General features: G+C 41.4%; 1 protein-coding gene across 4 annotated transcripts in view; it reads right to left on the reverse strand.

The window, feature by feature from the left end:
- The window catches only part of phkb (phosphorylase kinase, beta), a 281,176-nt gene that overhangs the window by 77,952 nt on the left and 175,940 nt on the right, over positions 1 to 27,284 (reverse strand). For all 4 annotated transcript variants that reach the window (XM_063066930.1, XM_063066928.1, XM_063066929.1 and 1 more), the window contains 2 exons: positions 16,840 to 16,895; positions 16,512 to 16,605 (listed from right to left, as the gene is read on the reverse strand). In XM_063066930.1, coding sequence (XP_062923000.1) covers positions 16,512 to 16,605; positions 16,840 to 16,895 — 150 coding nt within the window. The remainder of the gene's footprint in view (positions 1 to 16,511; positions 16,606 to 16,839; positions 16,896 to 27,284) is intronic.

Genomic DNA, 27,284 nt, shown 5'->3' on the forward strand with positions numbered 1-27,284 from the left:
AACAGGGAAACTCAGGACACATTCTCAGAGTTGGGTCGGGAATGGGACCTCTCCCCAGAACTGATGGACAAACTGGAGGCATTTACATGTCTCCTGTATGCCCCAAAAGCATTGACCACCAAGGTCAATGAGCTCAGGTATCACCTTTTCTGTGCCAAAAAAGTGAAATCGAAAGTCATCAACTCCTACCATGCAAGGACTGCTTAACAAAACATGCACAGAGAGCCAACTATCAGGCTGATGTACGGAGAAGATGTTTGGAGAAGGACCCACAAGTGCCAAGTCCTGTTGGCAGAGGATGGAAGATGAAGAGAGAAGAGGAAGCTGAACAGTTGGTGGTGCACTGGATGGAAGGCCAGCCAGCACCTGATGCTATCCTGGATTTATTGGCCTGTAACTGTCCAAAAAAATGTTCACTCCCAAAATGTATGTGTGTTGCAAATGCACATCTCAGGTGTACTGACATGTGTACACTGGCAGACTGAGAACCAGGCATCCACCTCAGAGAGTGTGGAAACTTCAGATGAAGATGTGGAAGACGTGGAAGACTTGGAAAATTATTATGATTATTAATAGGTTATGAAAGTATGGAAAACAAAGTATGGAAAGCAGTCTTTGATTAAATATATTCATTTTCCAACCAAATGGGGCCTAGGTTATGGCTGTGTGGAAACCCACATTTGAACTATTGTACTGTAATTCTATATGCTATGACAAAAGCTTAAGATTGTTTTGATTTGATACAACAATATAGAAAATATTATGGCATTGATAAAACTCCAGAAATCTCTCCAAATGAGTTTTTTTTTTACCTTGGGGGGGGGTAACATTTTCTGCTGTACTGATGTTAATCTACAAAAAGTGATTACTTATTTGAATTCCTGAATAAATTCTATACAAATCCATGTGATTATATGTGTCCTAGGCTTTTATTGACTTTTCCAAAATAAACAACAGACAAATATTTTTCTAAAAATGAAATGATTCACTCTACTGAAATTGGGCACTGTACTGCAAGTGCCACCAAAGACATAGTTTTCAATGTAGAATTTTATAACAACATTTGGCGAAAAGTGCTTGAACTCAGCTATCATTGTGACAAATTTCAATGTTGAGGGATCACTGATGACAAAATACCACTAGGTTGAATACATATGTTGTACTTTATATTGGCCAAGTTTCAGAAATGCTTATATTGGGGTAGTGTTATAAAATGCATGATAGCACACATAAAGCTACCACTGGTGCAATGCTATCACATATTTTCTAACTCTAGAGATCTATACCTTGCCAAAAATCACTATGAGCATTATTCCCCTCAGATGGTACCGACCAACCCTACTGACTCATGGACTATCTGTAGGTTTTTAAAAACTTCCCAGTGCTCTACCCTCCCACTAATTTTTGCTTTGTTGTATGCCCTTTCTTTTGCTTTTACAACAGCTTTGACTTCCCTTGTCAGCCACGGTTGTACTATTTTACCATTTGAGTGTTTCTTCATTTGGAATACACATGTCTGCACCTTCCTCATTTTTCCCAGAAACGCATGCCATTGCTGCTCTGCTGACATCCCTGCCAGCAGCTCCTTCCAATTTACTCTGGCCAACTCCTCTCTCATACCACTGTAATTTCCCTTACTCCACTGAAATACTGCTACATCACACTTTACTTTCTCCCGAACAAATTTCAAGTTGAACACAATCACATTGTGATCACTGGTTCCTTAGGTTCTTTTACCTTAAGCTCCCTAATTGCCTCCAGGGTTGCCAGATTGAAATTTTAATTTAAAAGCCAAACAATACTAGGGAAAAAACCAGAAAAAAGCCGAACAAATTTCAGTATATTTTTCATACTCACATCACATGAAAAATTCCAGATCTAGGTCATTATTATCCTCTTCACTGGAATGAGTGGAACATACGGCATAAACCTTGTCCGGTGTAAAGTTTTTTAGCATTTCTGGAGATGCAGTGAAGTCTTTGCAACATTTGCTTGAAGGCAATAGTTCTGCCCTGATTCTCACAATAACATCAAGAAGATTCAGCTGCATTCTGTTTCTTGCCTTCCTTTTAACGGAGGATACAAGAGAAAATATCCTCTCAACTACAGCATTGCTGACAGGGGTTATTAGGCAAGTAAGGGCAAAGGTGGCGACCTCTTTAAATGCCTGATGGTGAAGTACACCAATCCAAGACTGTTCAGTGTCTGTAGGGAGTCCATCTTTCTTAAATAGAACTTCTTCTTTTGTGTTGGGCACTTGGCCAAGTGGTTAAGGCGTTCGTCTAGTGACCTGAAGGTCGCTAGCTTGAGCCTCAGCTGTGGCAGCGTGTTTGTGTCCCTGAGCAAGGCACCTAACCACACATTGCTCTAGTGTCTGTGCGAGGAGTGGTGCTCCACACAGACTTCCAATCTGCGCCTTGTAAGGCATGAAAATGCCCAAAGCAGGCCTCTTATGGTCTGAGTTGATGTCCTTTCCCCGACTTCTTTCCAATTGACAAAGGGCATTTTTCTGTATTGTTCTTTAATAGTGCTGACGTTGTTTCCTGCAAGATGTATAAAGGGTAACTCGGAAAACATGGGCCTTGAAACTTGATTTAAAATTATCACAGGGCTCATTTTGATAAACTTTCAAATGTCTCTCTCGCCGATGGAAGTCTACCTGTAACTTGACTCAGAGCTTCTCCTAGCATAGACATACATCTTTCTTTGACATTTTTTATTTCTAGATGGGCCTCAGCACTGTTGTTCTGCTGTACGAACTTATTACATGCTGTTAAGAATCTGACACCAAAATCAACTTCATGAATTTTTTTTTTCTGTCTTTTGGCATCATACAGTCTGTTCTGAAGACTCTTCTGGTGTAGGAATATTTGTTGGTACAATTCATGAGGATCAGCTCTGGTTTGCTGAAAAAGGCTGTTCGGTCTTTCAAATTCCTGCACAGCAGGTGTTGCAAACTCAAAGAACGAGTAGTTTTTGTAGTCTGACAACATTTCCTTTAGGAGTCTTGCTTTGAATTTTGTATCAAACTTTGATTGGTCTAGTTCAGCAAAAGTGAAATAAGCCTTTAAACTCTTCCCAGCTCATCAAAATATTAAACATGACTTTTTCACGCACAAGCCACTGAGTAGATGAAGGATTTTCAAAGGGGAGGGGGCAGTTCGGGTTAGCTCAAATTCTGTAGCTGTGTTCATCACTCTAAACAATTCTTTGTACGCTTCTCGTCTTAATTCACTATGGCAAAACCAGCTGGGTATTTCTGACAGCAAAAATCCAATATTTGATGGTAGCTTGGATACTGCATATTGAATGCACAGTGCCAGTGAATGACAGGTACATTTAAGTTGCACACAGAAAGGAGACATATCTTTTAGCCTAGACCACACAGAATTGTTGCACCCAATCATGTTTGATGCACCATCCGATGCAAAACGAAAGCAATTTGCAAGACTCTGGCCATATCTTTTGATTTCCTCAAAAAATTAAATTGAGTATGTTTTCTCCTGTAGCCTCTTGCACCGGAATTAAAACTAGAAATCCAGTTACAATTTCCTTTGTCCTATCACTTAAAAATCGAACTAAAATACACAAGTGTTTTTGTGTTGAAGTGTCAGTAGATTCATCTATAATGATGGCATATTTCTTGTTCTGAAAGTCATCAATGAGATCAGTTTTCAGTGCAGGCAAAATGATGTTTTTGATTAAGCATGCACATTTATTTTTATGTAACTTTATGTGCTCCAGTGTACTCCCATGCCCATGTGCTATCATGATTTCACTCAGGTGGTCAACTGTACGTATTGCAAAATGGCAGGTCATGCTTACAGCAATTTGCAGCTCTACTGCCTTAACTTTATCATTACTCTCTTGCCTTTGTTACATTAAGCTGCGTCTGGCCTGTTGATGGAGTTCTCCGCTTGTGTTTCTCCGATTTTTCATGATTTGAAAGTTTGCTAATTCTTGGTACAATGTTGCAGTGGCACAATTTACAATAAGCTGCCTCCGATCCATCAGCAGCCTTTTGGACCCATACAAATGTTTCTTCCCATTTGCTATTGTACTTATGATAAGAAGCTTTCCACTTCTTTGACGACATGGCCATGGGTGTTGATAATAAATCATTTAAAAAAATAGCCGAAGACGTCACAGTTTCACCACAAAACATTATTACATATAGAAAATACACTCCACGGTCCATTTGTATGATTATAAATCACATCCAAACACTTCGGAGGTCCGAGACAAACTGGACCCAGATGTGACTGTGTTGCCGACTTGCTGGTTGGCGCCTTCTTGCCCAGACTCTTGGTGGCAGAAATATTGCCAAATGTAACTGACCAAAAACCATTTTTCTTAAAGGAAAATGTTTTAGAACAAAGATGTTATGTAATTTTCGTGCAGATAATTTTAGCAAGTCAAAAAACCATAAAGCCAAATGAATTTTCTGACGCCAACCAAATTGGAAAAAAGCCAGATTTCTGGAATTTGGCGCTGAAAAAGTCAATCTGGTAACCCTGATCGCCTCTGATTCATTACATAACACCCAATCCAGTATAGCTGATCCCTAGTAGGCTCAATGACAAACTGCTCTAAAAAGCCATCTCTTTGGCATTCAACAAACACTCTCTTGAGATCCATTACCAACCTGATTTTCCCAATTGACCTGCATGTTAAAATTTCCCATGTCTACTATAACATTGCCCTTTTGACTCACCTTTTCTGTTTCCTGCTCTAACCTACGGACCAGCTCCCAGCCACTGTTGGGAGGCCTGTATATAACTGCCATCAATGTCCTTTTACCCTTGCAGTTTCTTAACTCAACCCACAAGGGTTCAACATCTTCCGATCCTATGTCATATCTTTTTACTGGTTTGATGCCATTCTTTAGCAGTAGAGCCACACCACCCCCTTTGCCTACCTCTCTATCCCTCCAATATAACATGTAACCTTGGACATTTAGCACCCCACTACAATCATCCTTCAGCTACGATTCAGTGATGGCCACAACATCATACCTGGCAATATGTAATATTGCAACAAGATCATCCACCTTATTTCTTATACTAGACGCATTTAACTACAACACCTTGAGTCCTATATTTGCTATACTTTCTGATTCTGCATCCCTAATGACTTGATACTCAGCCTGTTAGCTGAAACTAAGTCCCATCACCTGCCTGCCCTTCCTGACAATCTGACTGCATGCTATCTTTATTTTTTACCATCTGTCCTTTCCTGAGTAAGACAGCAAGACAGCAAGACCATAAGACAGCAAAAAACAGGAGCAGAATTAGGCCATTGCACCCATCAGATCTGCTCTGCCATTACATCATGGTTGATTTATTATCCCTCTCAACTACATTCTCCTGCCTTCTCCTCATAATCTTTGACACCCTGACTAAACAAGAAAATTAGTCTGATTCTGAGTATATATTATCCAGTGACGACTGTACCTGAAACATACCTTCAATCCGGTTCACACCCCGCTGCTAAGTTAGTTTAAACCCTCCCCAACAGCTCTAACAAACCTGCCTGCCAGAGAATTGCTTCCCTTCGGGTTCAGGTGCCACCTGTCACTTTTGAACAGGTCATACCTCACCCAGAAGAGATCCCAATTATCCAAGAACCTGAAGCCCTGCCCCCTGCACCAGCTTCTCAGCCACGCATTGCCAAATCATCCTATTTATACCCTCACTGGCGCGTAGCACAGGTAGCAATCCAGAAATTACTACCCGGGAAGTCCTGCTTCTCAGCTTTCTACCAGCTCTCTAAATTTTCTTTTCAGGATATCACTGATTTTCCTTCCTTTGTCACTGGTACCCATATGTACCAACACATCCGGCTGCTCCCCCTCCCTCTCCAAAATGTTGTTGATGTGATCTGAGACATCCCTGACCCTGGCACCTGGGAGGCAACATACCATCCAGGAGTCCCGTTCACCTCCACAGATTCTCCTGTTTGTTCCCCTTACTGTCGAGTCCCCTACCACTAACACTCCCTTCCTCTCTCTCTTTCCCTTCTGCACCACTGACCCGTGTTCGGTGTCTGTAACCCGGTCGCCGTGGTATTTTCCCGGGAGGTCATACCCCACAAAAGTATCCAAAGCGGTATACTTTTTTTTGAGGGGAATGGCCACAGAGGTGCTCTGCTCTAACTGCATATTTCCATTTCTCCTGCCAGTCACCCAGTTACTTTCCTCCTGCAACTTCAGGGTGACTACTTCCCTGTAACTTTGATCAATTATATCCTCGCTCTCCCGTACAAGCCAAAGATAATCCAGTTGTTGCTCCAGATCCCTAACATGGTCTTCAAGGAGCTGCAGCCGGATGCACTTCACGCAGGTGTAGTTCCCTGGGAGACTCTGGGTTTCCCAAGACTCCAAGTTCTGGCACGAAGAACACCCCACAGCTGTTCAAATGGTACAGTAAGACAGGGCAAAAAGATAAAAAGGAAACCTTAACAGACACTTTACACAGAGTTAATGCCTCCTCCAAACTGAAGACCAGTTTGAGCCAAAGCCTATCGCTCTACTCTCACCACTGGCCTACTCCTGACAATGGCCGCTCCGCTTATCCCTTCTGCACTTTTATTTAATTCGCAGAGCTCTGTTGACGCTGCTGATAGGCCACATACAATGAACAAACACCCTTGAGGCTCCCTTTTTAAATAACCACTGCCAACCTGTGAGAAACGCCTCCTGGTAGAGCTCTGTTGATGCTGCTGATGGGCCATGTACACTGTCGTATATCGTCAGGACTTGATTATTAACTATGGAAGTTTTGTTTTTAAACATTCTGTGTTATGCAAAATCAAAATTATACATTTCATTTAAATATATCTTGCTACATGTGACTCTGGAAAATGGAAACAAATACAAAATACCAGTTTTCACTCAAGACTACTTGGCAGATATATTTCAGCATTAGAATTTTTGCATAGCAAGAAATCCATGAAATTATAAATCACTGAACCATCCAATATACACAATAAGGAAACTAAATTTAAACTGTTGCAATTACTTCAGACAAATAAAACACTTCAGAATTAATTACTGAGTATCTCTGATCTATAAAAGAGTTTAAGCCAATGCTTAATCCATCAAGAACTTTATCTTGGACACTGCTTATAAAAGGCATGCTTAGAGAAACATTTCCAACATTTGTGGCCTCATTTTTGGTTCTTAAAAGAGACATTAAAATGCCCAACATTCTTCCTTTAAGTATTTAGCATGCATCCTTTAATAAATGTTGGCGTGGACCACCATTTCTCCACCGTCTCCATCCTCCCAAGCTGAATTTCCTATAGCTCTATTTTACTCAAATAGGTGAATCTGTCTTCAGGAAGACTGTAGAAAAATAAGTTGCTGACACATTGTATAAAATATGAAACTAGACCGAATGAAAACTAATTTGGCTGAATTCAAAACTGCAAGAAAATAAATGAGAGTTATATTTGAAGTGGGTGAAGCTGAGGAGGATAATGATGCCTAACGGCAACTCCTTTACTTGCATCTTCAGAAACAGCTCTACTTCTATTCTTGATATCTCCTTTATCCCTTTCAAAGTTCTTTTGAAGACCCTGACCTGGAGTTACACGCTGACTTCGGTTCTTTGCGGAAATGGGACCGGCTCTCAGGGCCTCAGGGCCGACTGCTTTTCAATATGCTAAGGACACAGTCTGGAAGAGAAGCACACCTTCAGGGTGCCGGATTTTTAAGGCTCTGGAGACAGGCTGATTCAAGGTCCATGCTGCCGTCTGATGTGTTGTGGAGTACACGGAAGATCAAAAGCAGCAAGCTGGCTACTAGCTGTGTGCCCAGAGACCCGAGTTCTTTGGGCACAAAGTTTGGAAAAAGCGACGCAACAGACCTTTAACACCATAAATCAGCCAGCTGTTTTGTTATGTCTCCCCTTTCGCTGTGAAACGGGGGCATCTCTTTTTCCCTTATTAGGGAGAGAACACGCCTGTGGTATGTCGAATACCAGGTGAACAAGTAGCCTTTGGGGTACTGCAAATCTGTGTCTTTATTGATGCTTTGCTGCATGCTTGAGTGCTCGGTGGGTTTTGCTGGTGGGGAGGGGGGGTCATTGCTTTGCTGCTGCTTGTGCGTGGGAGTTGGGGGGGTCTTTGGAGTTCTAATATTTAACTGTCACTCATTCTGGGGCACTCTTCTGTTTTCAGGGATGTTTGCGAAGACAAAGAATTTCAGAATGTATTCTGTATACATTTCTCTTATATTAAATTAACCTATTGAAAGAGTTCAGATTAAAAAATAAAAGAACTATAAAGAAAATAATGGTCCTAAATATGGACCGTCCAGCTCATTGTTTTCTTGCTATCTGCTTCCTGCTACTTCTGTGTTAGGGGCAAAAGAAGAACTGGACAAGAGAGAGGCCTTTGTGTTATTACAAATTCTTGTGATATGTTTAGAAAATGGTGACTCACAGTGTCAACATTACAAATATATGAAATTCAATAAAGACTGGAATTTCTTCGCTTTAAAAAAGGATCAATAAAGTAGTTCTAATTTGTGCATGAAACAAAAATGATGTTTCATTTCCAATATTGATTTTTTTTTGTATGCAGCCTTCAGCACTGGCGGTTACTGGATATGCAAGCTGATTAATAGCAAGGACAGAGAAACCAGACACTTGGGACCTACAGTATAGTGTACTTCCTAACAAACAAAACTTAAGTATTAAATGACTTTCAGTTACAGAAAACTACTTCAAGTACAATGAATAAAACTAGGTAGGGCAACTGAGGTAAGTCAATTCAGTAAATTTTCTTCATTACCTAATGTGAGGAACCCATCCCAGTCCAGTCAAGCAGTAACCCTGATAGCATTGAATAAAATCTGAAACTACACCGAATGTAAACCAATCTGGCTAAATTCAAAACTGCAAGAAAATAAATGAACCATCAAACATACTCAGTGAATAATAGCTTACAACCAGTACTTCAGATTGCGCTCTCCCATGGGCAGCATTGTCAAATTACTTATATACAGTCAGCAGGAGTCACCCAAGGAGTAGATAATCATTAATTCCAGAACTAATGAATTCTCAAAACTTCAGGTCAGATTCATGCTTATTACCATCTATAGCCTTCGCCTCCTTCAAATCTAAATTCCTCTAAGTTAAGTACCACTGAGGGTAAAACAAAACAGAATATCCTTCACTTTCATAATACCATCAATTCAATAATCCCACCAAAGTTGTTCCTTGACCACAGGTCATTGGCCAATTTGCACCGATCAATACTGCACTTTGTTTAAATGTTTCATTTTAGCATGCTCAAAGTCACCACTCACTCACTATACTAGCACTTATATTTTGAATTTAATAGGATTTGTATAACATTAAACATTTAATCATGCAGATAATTTAATGCCTCCAAAATAAAATGTGGAATTACATTCCAACGATGGCGACTCATTGGTTAGGGGGCACAAACTGCGGCACAAAAGCGATTCCAAAATGGGGTTTTGCCTCCCTGGTGCCAGGGTCCTTGATGTTACAGGGTAGCTGCAGAACATTTTCAAAGGAGAGGAGTAGCTGCCAGAAGTTGTGCATATTGGCACAAATGACAAAGAAAAAGGGTTGAGGTCCTACAGAGTGAACATAGGGAGCTAGGGAAGATGTTAAAAAGCAGGACCTCGATGGTAGTCACCCCTGGACCACATGCTATTAAGGGTAAGAATAGTAGAATATGGAAAATTAATCTGTGGCCGGAAAATTGGTGAAGAGACCAGGGATGAGGATCAGAATTAGATTTATTATCACAAATATATTTTGTGAAATTTTTCATTTTGCAGCAACAGTACAGTGCCATACATAAAACTACTATAAACTACAATAAGACATAGATATAAAAATGAATTCAATAAGTAGTGCAAAAAGCAAAGCATAAGTAGTGACACACATCAAAGTTGCTGGTGAACGCAGCAGGCCAGGCAGCATCTATAGGAAGAGGTGCAGTCGACGTTTCAGGCCGAGACCCTTCGTCAGGACTAACTGAAGGAAGAGTGAGTAAGGGATTTGAAAGCTGGAGGGGGAGGGGGAGATGCAAAATGATAGGAGAAGACAGGAGGGGGAGGGATGGAGCCGAGAGCTGGACAGGTGATAGGCAGAAGGGGATACGAGAGGATCATGGGACAGGAGGTCCGGGAAGAAAGACGGAGGGGGGGGGGTGACCCAGAGGATGGGCAAGAGGTATATTCAGAGGGACAGAGGGAGAAAAAGGAGAGTGAGAGAAAGAATGTGTGCATAAAAAAGAGTAACAGATGGGGTACGAGGGGGAGGTGGGGCCTAGCGGAAGTTAGAGAAGTCAATGTTCATGCCATCAGGTTGGAGGCTACCCATACGGAATATAAGGTGTTGTTCCTCCAACCTGAGTGTGGCTTCATCTTTACAGTAGAGGAGGCCGTGGATAGACATGTCAGAATGGGAATGGGATGTGGAATTAAAATGTGTGGCCACTGGGAGATCCTGCTTTCTCTGGCGGACAGAGCGTAGATGTTCAGCAAAGCGGTCTCCCAGTCTGCGTCGGGTCTCACCAATATATAAAAGGCCACATCGGGAGCACCGGACGCAGTATATCACCCCAGTCGACTCACAGGTGAAGTGATGCCTCACCTGGAAGGACTGTTTGGGGCCCTGAATGGTGGTAAGGGAGGAAGTGTAAGGGCATGTGTAGCACTTGTTCCGCTTACACGGATAAGTGCCAGGAGGGAGATCAGTGGGGAGGGATGGGGGGGACGAATGGACAAGGGAGTTGTGTAGGAAGCGATCCCTGCGGAATGCAGAGAGAGGGGGGGAGGGAAAGATATGCTTAGTGGTGGGATCCCGTTGGAGGTGGCGGAAGTTACGGAGAATAATATGTTGGACCCGGAGGCTGGTGGGGTGGTAGGTGAGAACCAGGGGAACCCTATTCCTAGTGGGGTGGTGGGAGGATGGAGTGAGAGCAGATGTACGTGAAATGGGGGAGATGCGTTTAAGAGCAGAGTTGATAGTGGAGGAAGGGAAGCCCCTTTCTTTAAAAAATGAAGACATCTCCCTCGTCCTAGAATGAAAAGCCTCATCCTGAGAGCAGATGCGGCGGAGACGGAGGAATTGCGAGAAGGGGATGGCGTTTTTGCAAGAGACAGGGTGAGAAGAGGAATAGTCCAGATAGCTGTGAGAGTCAGTAGGCTTATAGTAGACATCAGTGGATAAGCTGTCTCCAGAGACAGAGACAGAAAGATCTAGAAAGGGGAGGGAGGTGTCGGAAATGGACCAGGTAAACTTGAGGGCAGGGTGAAAGTTGGAGGCAAAGTTAATAAAGTCAACGAGTTCTGCATGCGTGCAGGAAGCAGCGCCAATGCAGTCGTCGATGTAGCGAAGGAAAAGTGGGGGACAGATACCAGAATAGGCACGGAACATAGATTGTTCCACAAACCCAACAAAAAGGCAGGCATAGCTAGGACCCATACGGGTGCCCATAGCTACACCTTTAGTTTGGAGGAAATGGGAGGAGCAAAAGGAGAAATTATTAAGAGTAAGGACTAATTCTGCTAGACGGAGCAGAGTGGTGGTAGAGGGGAACTGATTAGGTCTGGAATCCAAAAAGAAGCATAGAGCTTTGAGACCTTCCTGATGGGGGATGGAAGTATATAGGGACTGGACATCCATGGTGAAAATAAAGCGGTGGGGGCCAGGGAACTTAAAATCATCGAAAAGTTTAAGAGCGTGAGAAGTGTCACGAACATAGGTCGGAAGGGATTGAACAAGGGGTGATAAAACAGTGTTGAGGTATGCAGAAACGAGTTCGGTGGGGCAGGAGCAAGCTGAGACAATAGGTCGGCCAGGACAGGCAGGTTTGTGGATCTTGGGTAGGAGGTAGAAACGGGAAGTGCGGGGTGTGGGAACTATAAGGTTGGTAGCAGTGGATGGGAGATCCCCTGAGCGGATAAAGTCGTTGATAGTGTGGGAGACAATGGCCTGGTGCTCCTTAGTGGGGTCACGATCGAGGGGTAAATAAGAGGAGGTATCCGCGAGTTGTCGCTGTGCCTCGGCAAGGTAGAGTAGTGAGGTAGCATTCATGGGTTGATTCATTGCCTGTCCAGAAATCTGATGGCGGAGGAGATTCAAATTTTGGACCATTGTGATTTCATAAAGTCATTAGAGCCATTATGGGCATGTGGCTAAGGGAAAGACAGAGAGGTTGAACTTTGCCCTCTCTTAATGCTCTAGGGTACCGGTTCTTTAGGGTGGATTGAGGCGGAATCCAGTACGGCTAAATAGACGTAACGAGGAAGAAGAAGAGGATGATCACATTGGTGGGATTGTACTATAGGCCCCCAAACTGTCAACGGAAGTTAGAAGAACAAACATGCATGGACATAGGGCAGAGTTGTAATAATAGGGTTGTCACAACAGGGGAGGTTAACTTTCCGAACATAGACAGGGACTTTCCATACTGTTAAGAGCTTAGGTGAGGTGGAAGTGTACTCCCTTGGGCAATAAAGAGAGGGCCCTTCTAGGGAGAGGGCAAAGATCAATCTATTCTTAGGTAATAGGGCAGGGCAAATGACTGAAGTGACAGTGCAGGAGCACTTTGGGACCAGTGACCATAGTTTTATTAGTCGTAAAATAGTTATGGAAAGTGATAAAACTGGTCCACAGGTTCAAGCTCTACACTGGGGAAAGGTAAATCTTGATGGTACGAGAGAGAAACTTGTGAAGTTTTATTGGAGTAGGTTGTTTGTAGGCAAAGGGACCACAGGCAAGAAGGAGGCTTTTACAGATAAGATAGTGAGAGCTTAAGAACTGCATGTTCCTGAGGAGTGAAGAGCAAAACTTGACAGGAGTAGGGAACTTTGGATGACAAAGGATATTGAGGGCCTGGCCAGGAAAAAGGAGGAGTAATGGGTCAGATACAGGCAGCTGTTATCAATTGATTCTCCGGAGCAGTATAAGAGATGCAGGAAAGCAGTCAAGAAAAGAATCAGGCGAGCAGAAAGGTGTGGTGGAAATGGTTAAAACTAGCGTATGATGGGATACTTGACCATTCTGGAACAGCTGGATTTAAGACTGCTGATGCGAGTCGAGAATAACCTTGGACGATAAGTGCAGTACTAGGAACTCGAATAAACAAGATACTAGGCCCTTGGAACCAGGTGGGAGAAAGTGTCTGGGGGTAAATTATGAGTCCCGATAACTTGGAGCAAAGAGAACTGTTAGACTTGCACTCAGAGGTAAATCATGATTCCTGATAACAGGGAACAAAGAGGACTGTTAGACTCGCACTGAAAGATAATTGACATGTCTTTTAAATGATTGATCATGTACTGACTATGGATGCTAAACAAAGTTATGTGAAGTTGTTTGTCTTGCTGTATAAATATGAGCTCTGTGTAATCTAAAAATCAGAGCTCTGGTGGAGGTGGAGACTGCTGCAGACGCTCCATGATATCATGTTAATAAGCTCTTAAAACGAAACTTGAACTCACTCTGGCATTCTTAGTTAGTGTTTCCACAACAAAAGGTGTCATGAGTTAACTTCCGCAGAGAAGCTCAAGGAAAATCCAAAGAGATTTCGTAAGGATGTTAAGGAAGAAAGACTAGCTACAAAGAGAATAGAACCATTCAAAGACCATCTACAGGAGATGGCATCTTCATGAATAGTTCTCTGTTTTTACCATGGAGAAAAACATGAAACCTCTGAACTAAGAAAAGTAAATGGAGAAGTTGTGAAGATATACTGCATTATAGTAGCTGAGCTGCTTGATACATAAAAAACATGAAGGTTGACAAATGTTCAGGGCCTAATCAGGTATGTCAGTGGGAGACTAGAGAAGAAATGGCAGGAGCCCTGGTTACGATATTTGCATCGTCATTGGACAGGGGGAGGTGGTGTTAGACTGGAGGGTAACAAAGGAAAATCTTGGGGACTCTGGGCTGCTATGTCTAATATTTATGGCAGGTAAGTTACTGGAGAGGATTCTAAGGGATAAGATTTGTGTACTTCTGGAAAACGGGTTCATCAGAAGTGGAAACTATGGCTTTGTGCCTTGGAGATCACGTTTTATGAACATGACTGAGCTTTTTGATGAGATGACCAAGAAAGTTGATGAGGGCAAGGTTGTAGATGCAGTTTATACGGACTTCAGTAAAGCCTTTGATAAGGTTCCACACGGTAGGCTGCTCTGGAAGTTTTGATTGCAGGGAATTCAGGGAAATCTGGCTAACTGTAAACACAACTGCATACCAAAAGTTTCTTCTGATATATAAAGTGTAAAAGAGAGGCAAGAGTAGATATTGGACTGCTGCAAAACGATGCTGTAAGGTAGTAATGGGTTCCCTAAAGGTTAACTTACAAGTTGAAACAGGGATGAGGAAGGCAAATGCGATGTTAGCATTTATTTCAAGAGGACTAAAATATAGAAGTAAGGATGTAATGTTGAGACTTTATAAAGCACTGATGAGGCCTCACTTGGAGAACTGTGAGCATTTTTGGTCTCTTTATCTAAGAAAGGATGTGCTGACATTGGAGAAGGTTCAAAGGAGGTTCATAAAAATGATTCCGGGATTGAAAGGCTTATCATATGGGGAGCGTTTGATGGCTCCGATACTCTACTCCCTTGAACTCAGAAGAATGAGAGGTGACCTCATTGAAACTTGATGAACGTTGAACGGCCTCAGTAGAATGGATGTGGACAGGATGCTTCCTATGATGGGGGAAGCTAAGACCAGAGGACACAGCATCAAAATAGAGGGCCATCCTATTAGAATGGAGATGAGGAGAAATTTCTTTAGACAGAAAGTGGTGAATCTGTGGAATTTGTTGCCACAGATGGCTGTGGAGGGAAGTCACTGGGTATATTTAAGGCAGAAGTTGATAGATTCTTGATTAATCAGGGCATGAAGGGATACAGGAAGAAAGCAGGAGATTGGGGCTGAGAAGGAAAATGGATCAGCAATGATGAAATGGCAGAGCAGACTTGATGGGCCAAATGGCCTAATTCTACTTGCATTTTGTGGTCTATGGTCTTAATTCACATAATTACAAGGAAAATCAAATCCAGCTAGGACTTTCACAGTGTACATCAGGACTCTGGGGAGTGTTGTAGAACAGAGGGTTGTTGGGGTACTAGAACATGGTTCATTGAAAGTGGAGTCATGGATAACTTGGTTGGTGAAGGTGACTTTTAGCACACCTGCCTTCATAGATCAGAACACTAAATATAAACAGTGAGAGGTCATCGTGCAGGTAACTTTTTTTTGGACTCAAAGCGTGGTATGTATAAGGAATCAGCTGCCAAAAGAAGTGGTTGAGGCAAGTACAATAATAGATTTTAAAGGACAACTGGGCTGATACGTGTTCTTGAAAGTTTTAGAAATCATCTGTCAAACACTGGCAAATAGGACTAATTTGGATGGCACATCTTGGTCAGCATGGACTATGTACCAAAGGGCTTGCTGCCATGCTGTATAACTTTGATTCTATTCTATGACTCTATGAGTGGACAGCCAGTGCCTTTTACCCAGGGCAGAAATGACTATTACGAGAGGGTATAATTTTAGGAAAGTACAGGGGCATATATGAGAGATAAGTATTTTTTACACAGAGAATAGTAGGTGCATGGATTGAAGGTAGAGTTGGATACATTAGAAACATTTCAGAGACCTGTAGACAGGCACATGATGAAACGAAAATAGAGGGAAGCGTTAGATTGATCTTCGAGTATAATGGTCAGCATAATTTTGTGGGTCGAAGAATCTGTAATGTGCTGTACTATGCTATGTGCTATACTAACTTCCGTTCCTATAATCAGAAAAATCAAAGTATCTATCTTCTCTTCAGGATTTAAGTATTTTGGTCCAGGATAATATCTTTTCATCCTCCAATTCAGTACAACATTTTTCTTGCCTTGAGAGACAGGTCTATATTAAGTCCTTAATTTACTTGTAAGGGAAAGTATACACATACTTTCAGATGCTCACTTTATATATAAGATATCATAACAAACAGAATTGTCTGATGTAATGACCATTTATAATTGTGTTAGATTTTATTCATTCTATAATTTTATACATCACAACATTTAGGCAAATCTTTCTTAGGGGAAAAAAGCTCTGTTACGTAAATTAATTTTACAATGTTGTGACTACATTTTTTTATGCAGGTGGTCATACTGCTCATTGGCATTCAGAGCAGAAAGATGAAACGTTAACACATATATTGGGGAATAGTAGGTCAAACATTTGGAATGATAGAGTATTTGTTGTAATCAACTTTTTATGAAACCGAGAAGCTGTTATTGCAGCATAGTTTTTGCTCAGTCCAAGGACTGCAGCCATTTATCACAATACTTAATAGGTTAGGTTATAAGCACAACATTGGTTGCATAGCAATGTAATCATATGCTATTTACAAAGTATTAACTGAGCATTCTCAGTGAAGCATTTCTGTCTAATAGCTACAAACACTTTGACTGCAACATTCAAAGAGCAGATACTACCATTTACCTTCACAAGCTCCTGTTGAGGCCATATTTGGATGGGCTCCACCTGCTGAGGTGTCTGTGTTTGTATTCCGTATGTGTTGAGAAATACTTGAAGGCTACAAACAGAGCATGATAACTTTCATAATAATATAACACATACTAATGAAAACCTTGTAAAATTCATCAACTGATTTATCAATGCAGGTTATTAATGCCTAAGGGCACAACTTATAACTAAATTAGTATTCACAGTGCGATAGTTGTATAATCATTTGGCTACAGAACAAACAAATACCATAGATAAAGCAGAGGCTTATAATAGCCTATCTCATGGGCTATGCATTACATACCGCTGGCTTTCAGCAATCAGGGACACATGAACAACCACATCATTTTCTGAGAGACCCTGAAAGACAATAATAGTAAATAAATATCAAGTATCAAGCAAATAATAAAATTATTATATTAACTTAGAAACAGAAGCAGAAAAGTAAAAAGGAACAAAATATATTGATTACTCTGCCGCTTTAATGCTGACAGAGCACTGCAAAACTGTAGCTAAAATTTATTAATCTAGCACCACCAAAGGGGTTTATCGTCAATGTTATTTTGTGTGATGCACAATCTGGTGTTTGGTGACATACATTCTCCTATGCTATCAACAGAATGTCATTTCAAAGCTCTGAGTGTAATGGTGCAAAGCATAAACCATTTGTGATACACTGTATATTATTAACCAGTTTATTTCTGTAGTCGTAAATATAAAGCCACGGGATTACAGTACATTGAAAATGCCTTATATTGAAGATATCGTGCTGTAATTGGTTGCCTGAAAATACAAAATTTTACTGATTTATTTACTTCAGCAATATAGCACGAAGTATACCCTTCTGGGTCTTCGAGCCACACTGCCTCAGCAACCCTCAACAAACCCGACTAACCATAACCTGGTCATGGCACAGTTTACACTGACCAATTAACCTATCTTTAGACAGTGGGAAGAAATCAAAGGACCCGGAGAAAACCCATGCACTCCACAGGGAGGACGTGCAGAGACTCCTTACACAATGGTGTCGGAATTGAACACCGAACTCCAGAGTGCTCCAAGCAATTTTATGCTGCCAATAGAGAAAACAGCACTTTAAATTATTTTTGAACTGTTTGCTGTAAAAACTATGTTGGGAACTTCTTGCAACACACATCAACTTTGATGTGTGTTGTTGGGAACTTCTTGTTAGGTCCTTCGAATCCAAACACTGTCTTTCCAAAAAGAAAAGTATTGTAAATTTCTGTCATGTTTATACTTATAACCTCAGCTAATTAAGTTTTAATTGCCCTAATTAGGTACGACTTGTATTTTTGTTTCAGTTAAATTCTGTAAAATGAAAAGCAAAACCTCAGGTGGGAGTTTAGAAATGGCATATTCATGCAAATTCTCTCTTACGTCTCTTTGAATTGTATTCAAAGAATTCAGTATCCTTGAAAATAGCAAATAGATTCACAAACTCTACGTGAACATCTATGACTAAACTTGCTGAAAGACTTTAAATTACTAAGGTCATTTCTGAATAATAACTGAGTCAAAATCCCAAACTCCTCCTCACCACCACAAAGAGAGTAATTCAAGAATGTTGCTCCACAAGGGGAATTAAGATTGAGGATTAGATGCTGGTTTGTTAATAACATCTGCATCATGAATTAAAACATAAAGAGATTGTCTTGCATAAATATAAAAGCTGAGTGAGAAATTCAAAACTGTTACATTGTATACTCTCTAAGCACATCAAAAATAAAGCAGGATAATGAATATAACAGGTGATCTTTGACTTACTGTTCATGTTATACTTATACCAGCTTCATTACATTCTTCATTTGCAGACTGCAATACTAATTCCTGAACTATATACAGCGCCTAAAAAAACATTCACCCCCTTGGAAGTTTTCATGCTTTATTGTTTCACATTACTGAATCACAGTGGCTTTTTTGACATTGTTCAAAAGAAAGAAAAACTTTTTTGTGTCAAAGTGAAAACAGATCTCTACAAAGTGATCTAAATTAATTACAAATGTAAAACACAAAACAAAAACTGATTACATAAGTGTTCACTACCTTTAATACGACACACCAAATTATCACTGGTGCAGTCAATTAGCTTTCAAAGGCACATCATTAGTTAAATGGAGATCACTGTTGTGCAGTCAAGATGCTTCAATTGATTATAGTTAAAAATATGGCTGTATCTGGAAGGTCCACCTGCTGGTGAGTCCCTATCCTGGCAAAAGTCAAGTCACTTTTTATTGTCATTTCGACCATAACTGCTGGTACAGTACACAGTAAAAACGAGACAATGCTTTTCAGGACCATGGTGCTACATGAAACAATACAAAATCTACACTGAACTACGTAAAACAACACTAAAATTTTTACAAGTGACAGGAAGGGAAGAGGTACAAGTCAAGCTGACTGCGAGAGTCAGTAGATTTGCAAAATCTATCAGTAGATATCTGTCTCCAGAGATAGAGACAAAGAGAACGAGAAAGAGAAGAGAGGTATCAGAGATGGAGCAAGTAAATTTAAGGACAGAGTGGAAATCAGAGGCAAAGTTGATGATATTGACAAGCTCAGCATGGATACATGAAGCAGCACTGATGAAGTCATCAATGTAGTGTACATAGTAAGAGTTGGGAGTGTTACCAGCATTAGCTTGGAATATAGACTAACGTAAAGACAGGTATAACAGGAGCTTATAGTTGAGGACCATCTTGGGTTTGGAGAAAGTGGGAGGAGTTGAAATGATATTAAGTATTTTTTCTATTTTTATGTGAGCAACAAAGTTCAAAGTAAATTTATTATCAAAGTACATATGTCACCACATACAACCCTGAGATTCATTTTTTGTGGGCATTCACAATAAATACAAGAAACACAATGAAAGACCATACAAAACAGGTTGGACAGACAACCATATGCAAAAGAAATGTTGGTAGTTGAAGATTTTATTATGAGAATTAAAATCAGAATAAACATTCTTTCATGCACCTGAGCTAAGTTTCAAATCATAGAGTTATATTCATTTACGTCAATAAACTCTTCCTTCTAAAAAAAGGTTCTGAGAAGTGCAATATGAATTATTAATATAGAATGTTGAGAACTTAGGACCATAAGACCATAAGATATAGGAGCAGAATTAGGCTATTTGGCCCATCAAGTCGGCTCCACAGTTCAATCGTGGCTGATCCTTTTTTCCCCTCCTCAGCCCTATTCCCCAGCTTTCACCCTATAACCTTTCATGCCGTGTCCAATCAAGAGCCTATCAAGCTCTGCCTTAAATACACCTGATGACCTGGCCTCCACAGCTGCCTATGGTAACAAATTCCACGAAGTTACCACCCTCTGACTAAAGAAATTTCTCCATATCTCTGCTTTAAATGTATGCCCCTCTATCCTGAAGCTGTGCTTTCTTGTCCTAGATTCCCCCACCATGGGAAACATCCTTTCCACATCTACTCCACCTTTCAACATTCAAAAGGTAGCAATGAGATCCCCCCCCGCCATCCTTCTAAATTCCAGTGAGTACAGACCCAGAGCTATCAAACATTCCTCATATGATAACCCTCTCATTTCCAGAATTATTCTTGTGAACCTCCTCTGAATTCTCTCCAATGTCAGCACATCTTTTCTTAGATGAGGAGCCCAAAACCATTAACAGTACTCAAAGTGAAGTCTCACAAGTGCCTTATAAAGCCTCATCATCACATCCCCACTCTTGTATTAAACTTTGTATTTAAATCTTGTATTTGATTTACAGGTTGCGTCTCTGGTAAAGAAGGCAAATGCAAACCCGGCATTTACAGTGGCATGCAAATGTTTGGGCATCCCTGGTCAAAATTTCTGTTACTCTGAATAGTTAAGTGAGTAGAAGATGAACTGATTTCCAAAATTCATAAAATTAAAGATGAAACATCCTTTTCAACATTTTAAGCCAGAATCTGTTCTATGTTCTATAGACAAGTATATGGAGGAATTTAAGGTGGAGGGTTATATGGGAGGTAGGGTTTAAAGGTCAGCACAATATTGTGGGCCGAAGGGCCTGTACTGTTCTATATTCTATGTTCTATTAGTGTATTGTTTTTGTTTTGTACAATTTTACAGTGGAAAAAAAGGGAAGGAGGACCATGCAAAAGTTTGGGCACCCCAAGAGATTTGAACTCTCAGATAACTTTTATCAAGGTCTCATACCTTAATTAGCTTGTTAGGGCTATGGCTTGTTGACAATAATCATTAGGAAAGGCCAGGTGATGCAAATTTCAAAGCTTTATAAATACCCTGACTCCTCAAACCTTGTCCCCACACTCAGCAGCCATGGGCTGCCTAGCACTCTGAAAATTAAAATAAATGATGCCCACAAAGCAGGACAAGGCTATAAGAATGTAGCAAAGTGTTTTCAGGTAGCTGTTTCCTCAGTTCGTAATGTAATTAAGAAATGGCAGTTAACAGGAACGGTGGAGGTCAAGTTGAGGTCTGCAAAAGACCTTCAGGAAGATTTAGCAGACTCTGGAGTGGTGGTGCACTGTTCTACTGTGCAGCGACACCTGCACAAATATGACCTCATGAAAGAGTCATCAGAAGAAAACCTTCCCTGCGTCCTCAGCACAAAATTCAGCATCAGAGGTTTGCAAAGGAATATCTAAACAAGCCTGATGCATTTTGGAAACAAGTCCTGTGGACTGATGAAGTTAAAATAGAACTATTTGGCCGCAATGAGCAAAGGTATGTTTGGAGAAAAAAGGGTGCCGAATTTCATGAAAAGAACACCTCTCCAACTGTTAAGCACGGGGGTGAATCGATCATGCTTTGGGGTTGTGTTGTAGCCAGTGGCATGGGGAACATTTCACTGGTAGAGGGAAGAATGAATTCAATTAAATACCAGCAAATTCTGGAAGGAAACAACACATCATCTGTAAAAAAAAAAGCTGAAGATGAAAAGAGGATGGCTTCTACAACAGGATAATGATCCTAAACACATCTCAAAATCCACAATGGACTACCTCAAGAGGCGCAAGCTGAAGGTTTTGCCATGGCCCTCACAGTCCTTTGACCTAAACATCATCAGGAATCTGTGGATAGACCTCAAAAGAACAGTGCATGCAAGATGGCCCAAAAATCTCACAGAACTAGAAGCCTTTTGCAAGGAAGAATGGGTGAAAATCCCCCAAACAAGAACTGAAAGACTCTTAGTTGGCTACAGAAAGCGTTTACAAGCTGTGATACTTGCCAAAGAGGGTGTTACTAAGTACTGACCATGCAGGGTGCCCAAACTTTTGCTTCGGGCCCTTTTTTTTTGTTATTTTGAAACTGTGAAAGATAGAAATAAAAAAGTAATCTTGCTTAAAATATTAAAGAAATGTGTCATCTTTAACTTTATGCCTTTTGGAAATCAGGTCATCTCTTACTCGCTTAGCTATTCACAGTAACAGAAATTTTGACCAGGGGTGCCCAAACTTTTGCATGCCACTGTATTTCAAGGGAAATAGAATATAAAAGCAAGGAGATAATGCTGAGCCTTTCTAAAACACTAGTCAGGCCACATTTAGAGTATTTTCAAGAGTTTTGGGCCCCTTATCTCAGAAAGGATGTGTTGTCATTTGAGGGAGGCCAGAGGAGGTTCATGAGGATGATTCCAGGAATGAAGCGGTTAACATTTGAGGAGCATTTGACAGCTTTGGGCCTGTACTCGTGGGAATTTAGAAGAATGTGGAGGGGGTGCGATCTCATTGAAACCTACTGAATGTTGAAAGGACTAGATAGGTTGGATGTGGAGATAATTTTTCCTATGGTGAGGGTAACCAGAATTTGAGGGCACAGCCTCAAAACTGAGGGGCGACCCTTTAGAACAAAGGTAAGAAGGATTTTTTTTAGCCAGACAGTAGTAAATCTGTGGAATGCTCTGCCACAGACTGCGGTGGAGGTCAAGTCCATGAACACAATTAAGGCGAATGTTGATTGTTTTCTGATCGGTCAGGGCATCAAATGATATAGGAAGAAGGCAAGAAGTATAGGGTTTAGTGCAATCTGGGATCAGCCATAATGGAATGGCAGAGCAGACTCAATGGGTTAAATGGCCTGATTCTGCTCCCATGTCTTATGGTATTCTAGACCTCTTGAAATGAATGATAACATTGCATTTGTCTTCCTCACCACTGACTCTACTTGCAAGATAACCTTTAAGGTCTTCTGCACAAGGACTGCTAAGTAATTTTGCATCTCAGATTTCTGGATTTTCTCCCTGTTTAGAAAACGTCTGTAAGTTTATTTCTACTACCAAAGTACATGACCATGCATCTACCACCATAGTATTTCTTTTGCCACTTTCTTGCCTATTCTCCTAATCTGTCTAAGTCCTTCTGCAGCCTTCTTGTTTCCTCAACACTAGCTGCCCCTCCACCAATCTTCGTATCATCTGCAAACTTGGCAATAAAGCCATCTACTCAATCATCCAAATCATTGATATAGACAGCATAAAAAGAAGCGGTCCTAACACCAGTCCCTGCGGAACACCACTAGTCTCTGGCAGCCAACCAGAAAAGGATCCTTTTATTCCCACTTGTTGCCAATGCTCTAACCATACCAGTAACTTTCTTGTAATACCATGGGCTCTTAACTTGGTAAGCAGTCTCATGTGTGGCTCCTTGTCAAAGGCCTTCTGAAAGTCCAAATATACAACATCCACCGCCTCCCCTTTACTCCATAACCTCGTCCTTAACAATTGGCTCCAACATCTTCCCAACCACTGAGGTCAGGCTAACAAGTCTATAATTTCCTTTCTGCTGCCTTCCTCCTTTCTTAAAGAGTGGAGTGACACTTGCAATTTTCCAGTCCTCTGGCACCATGCCAGGGTCCAATGATTTTTTGAAAGATCATTACTAATGCCTCCATAATCTCTACCTCTACCTCTTTTAGAACCCTAGGGTGCAGTTCATCTGATCCGGGTGACTTATGTACCGTTAGGTCTCAGCTTTCTGAGCACCTTCTCCCTTGTAATATTAACTGCACTGTCTTCTCTTCTCTCACACCCTTCAACACCTGGCATGTGGTGAGTGTCTTCCACAGCGAAGACTGAAGCAAAATACTCATTTAGTTCATCTGCCATCTCCTTTTCCCCTGTTACTATTTTCCTGGCCTCATTTTCTAGCAGTCCTATATCCACTCTCTTCTCTCGTTTATTTTGTACATCCTTGAAAGAGCTTTTACTACCCATTGTCATATTTTTGTTAGCTTGCTTTCACATTTCATCTTTTCCCTCCTAATGATTGTTTCAGTTGCTTTCTGTAGGGTTTTAAAAGTTTTGCTTTGTTGTATGCCTTCTCTTTTGCTTTTACAATAGCTTTGACTTCCCTTGTCAGCCATGGTTGTACTATTTTGCCATTTGAATATTTCTTGAATATTTAATATGTTCAAAAAAGGTAGTAGGGATAGTCCGGGTAATTATAGACCAGTGAGCCTTACGTCTGTGGTGGGAAAGCTGTTGGAAAAGATTCTTAGAGATACGATCTATGGGCATTTAGAGAATCATGGTCTGATCAGGGACAGTCAGCATGGCTTTGTGAAGGGCAGATCGTGTCTAACAAGCCTGATAGAGTTTTTTGAGGAGGTGACCAGTCATATAGATGAAGGTAGTGCAGTGGATGTGATCTACATGGATTTTAGTAAGGCATTTGACAAGGTTCCACACGATAGGCTTATTCAGAAAGTCAGAAGGCATGGGATCCAGGGAAGTTTGGCCAGGTGGATTCAGAATTGGCTTGCCTGCAGAAGGCAGAGGGTCATGGTAGAGGGAGTACATTCGGATTGGAGGGTTTTGACTAGTGGTGTCCCATAAGGATCAGTTCTGGGACGTCTACGTTTCGTGATTTTTATTAATGACCGGGTTGTGGGGGTAGAAGGGTGGGTTGGCAAGTTTGCAGACAACACAAAGGTTGGTGGTGTTGTAGATAACGTAAAGGATTGTTGAAGATTCAGAGAGACATTGATAGGTTGCAGAAGTGGGCTGAGAAGTGGCAGACGGAGTTCAACCCAGAGAAGTGTGAGGTGGCACACTTTGGAAGGACAAACTCCAAGGCAGAGTACGAAGTAAATGGCAGGATACTTGGTAGTGTGGAGGAGCAGAGTGATCTGGGGGTACATGTCCACAGATCCTGAAAGTTAACTCACAGGTGGATAGGGTAGTTAAGAACGCTTATGGGGTGTTAGCTTTCATAAGTTGAGGGATAGAGTTTAAGATTCACGAGGTAATGATGCAGTTCTATAAAACTCTGGTTAGGCCACACTTGGAGTACTGTGTCTAGTTCTGGTCGCCTCACTATAGGAAGGATGTGAAAGCATTGGAAAGGGTACAGAGGAGATTTACCAGGATGCTGCCTGGTTTAGAGAGTATGCATTATGATCAGAGATCAAGGGAGCTAGGGCTTTACTCTTTGGAGAGAAGGAGGATGAGAGGAGACATGATAGAGGTGCACAAGATAATAAGAGGAATAGATAGAGTGGATAGCCAGTGCCTCTTCCCCAGGGCACCACTGCTCAATACAAGAGGACATGGCTTTAAGGGAAGGGGTGGGAAGTTCAAGGGGGATATTAGAGGAAGGTTTTTCACTCAGAGAGTGGTTGGTGCGTGGAATGCACTGCCTGAGTCAGTGGCGGAGGCAGATACACTAGTGAAGTTTAAGAGACTACTAGACAGGTATATGGAGGAACTTAAGGTGGGGGGTTATATGGGAGGCAGGGTTTGAGGGTCGGCACAACATTGTGGGTGAAGGGCCTGTAATGTGCTGTACTAGAAACCATAGAAAACTACAGCACAGAAACAGGCCTTTTGACCCTTCTTGGCTGTGCCAAACCATTTTCTGCCTAGTCCCACTGACCTGCACATGGTCCATATCCCTCCATACACCTCCCATCCATGTATCTGTCCAATTGCTTCTTAAATGTTAAAAAAGAACCCGCATTTACCACCTCGTCTGGCAGCTCATTCCATACTCCCACCACTCTCTGTATGAAGAAGCCCCCCTTAATGTTCCCTTTAAACTTTTCCCCCCTCGCCCTTAACCCATGTCCTCTGGTTTTTTTCTCTTCTTGCCTCAGTGGAAAAAGCCTGCTTGCATTCACTCTATCAATACCCATTATAATTTTATATACCTCTATCAAATCTCCCCTCATTCTTCTACGCTCCAGGGAATAAAGTCCTAACCTATTCAACCTTTCTCTGTAACTGAGTTTCTCAAGTCCTGGCAACATCCTTGTAAACCTTCTCTGCACTCTTTCAACCTTATTTATACCCTTGCTGTAATTTGATGACCAAAACTGAACACAACACTCCAGATTCGGCCTCACCAATGCCTTATACAACCTCATCATAACATTCCAGCTCTTATACTCAATACTTTGATTAATCAAGGCCAATGTACCAAAAGCTCTCTTTACGACCCTATCTACCTGTGACGCCACTTGTAGGGAATTTTGTATCTGTATTCTCAGATCCCTCTGTTCCACTGCACTCCTCAGTGCCTTACCATTAACCCTGTATGTTCTACCTTGGTTTGTCCTTCCAACATGCAATACCTCACACTTGTCTGTATTAAACTCATCTGCCATTTTTCAGCCCATTTTTCCAGCTGGTCCAAGTCCCTTTGCAGGCTCTGAAAACCTTCCTCACTGTCTACTACACCTCCAACCTTTGTATCATCAGCAAATTTGCTGATCCAATTTACCACATTATCATCCAGATCATTGATATAGATGACAAATAACAATGGACCCAGCACTGATCCCTGTGGCACACCACTAGTCACAGGCCTCCACTCGGAGAAGCAATTCTCTACTACCACTCTTTGGCTTCTTCCATTGAGCCAATGTCTAATCCAATTTACCACCTCTCTCATGTATACCTAGCGACTGAATTTTCCTAACTAACCTCCCATGCGGGACCTTGTCAAAGGCCTTACTGAAGTCCATGTAGACAATATCCACTGCCTTCCCTTCATCCACTTTCCTGGTAACCTCCTCGAAAAACTCCAATAGATTACATGATCTACCACGCACAAAGTCATGTTGACTCTCCCTATTAAGTCCCCGTCTATCCAAATGCTTGTAGATTCTGTCTCTTAGTACTCCCTCCAATAACTTACCAACTAGCGATGTTAAACTTACTGGCCTATAATTTCCCGGATTACTTTTCGATCCTCTTTTAAACAACGGAACAACATGAGCCACTCTCCAATCCTCTGGCACCTCACCCGTAGACAGCGACATTTTAAATATTTCTGCCAGGGCCCCTGCAATTTCAACACTAGTCTCCTTCAAGGTCCGAGGGAACACCCTGTCAGGTCTCGGGGTATACACTTTAATTTTCCTCAAGACAGCAAGGACCTCCTCCTTTTCGATCTGTACAGTTTCCATGATCTCACTGCTTGTTTCCCTTAATTCCATAGGCTTCATGCCAATTTCCTTAGTAAAAACAGACGCAAAAAACCTATTTAAGATCTCCCCCATTTCCTTTGGTTCCTCACATAGCCAACCACTCTGATCTTCAAGAGGACCAATTTTATCCCTTACAATCCTTTTGCTCTTAATACACCTGTAAAAGCTCTTTGGATTATCCTTCACTTTGACTGCCAAGGCAACCTCATGTCTTCTTTTAGCCCTCCTGATTTCTTTCTTAAGTATTTTCTTGCACTTCTTATACTCCACAAGCACCTTATTTACTCCCTGTTTCCTATACATGTCATACAACTCCCTCTT

The sequence above is a fragment of the Mobula hypostoma genome, chromosome 14 (genome assembly GCF_963921235.1).
Source record: "Mobula hypostoma chromosome 14, sMobHyp1.1, whole genome shotgun sequence".
Lineage (NCBI taxonomy): Eukaryota > Metazoa > Chordata > Chondrichthyes > Myliobatiformes > Myliobatidae > Mobula > Mobula hypostoma.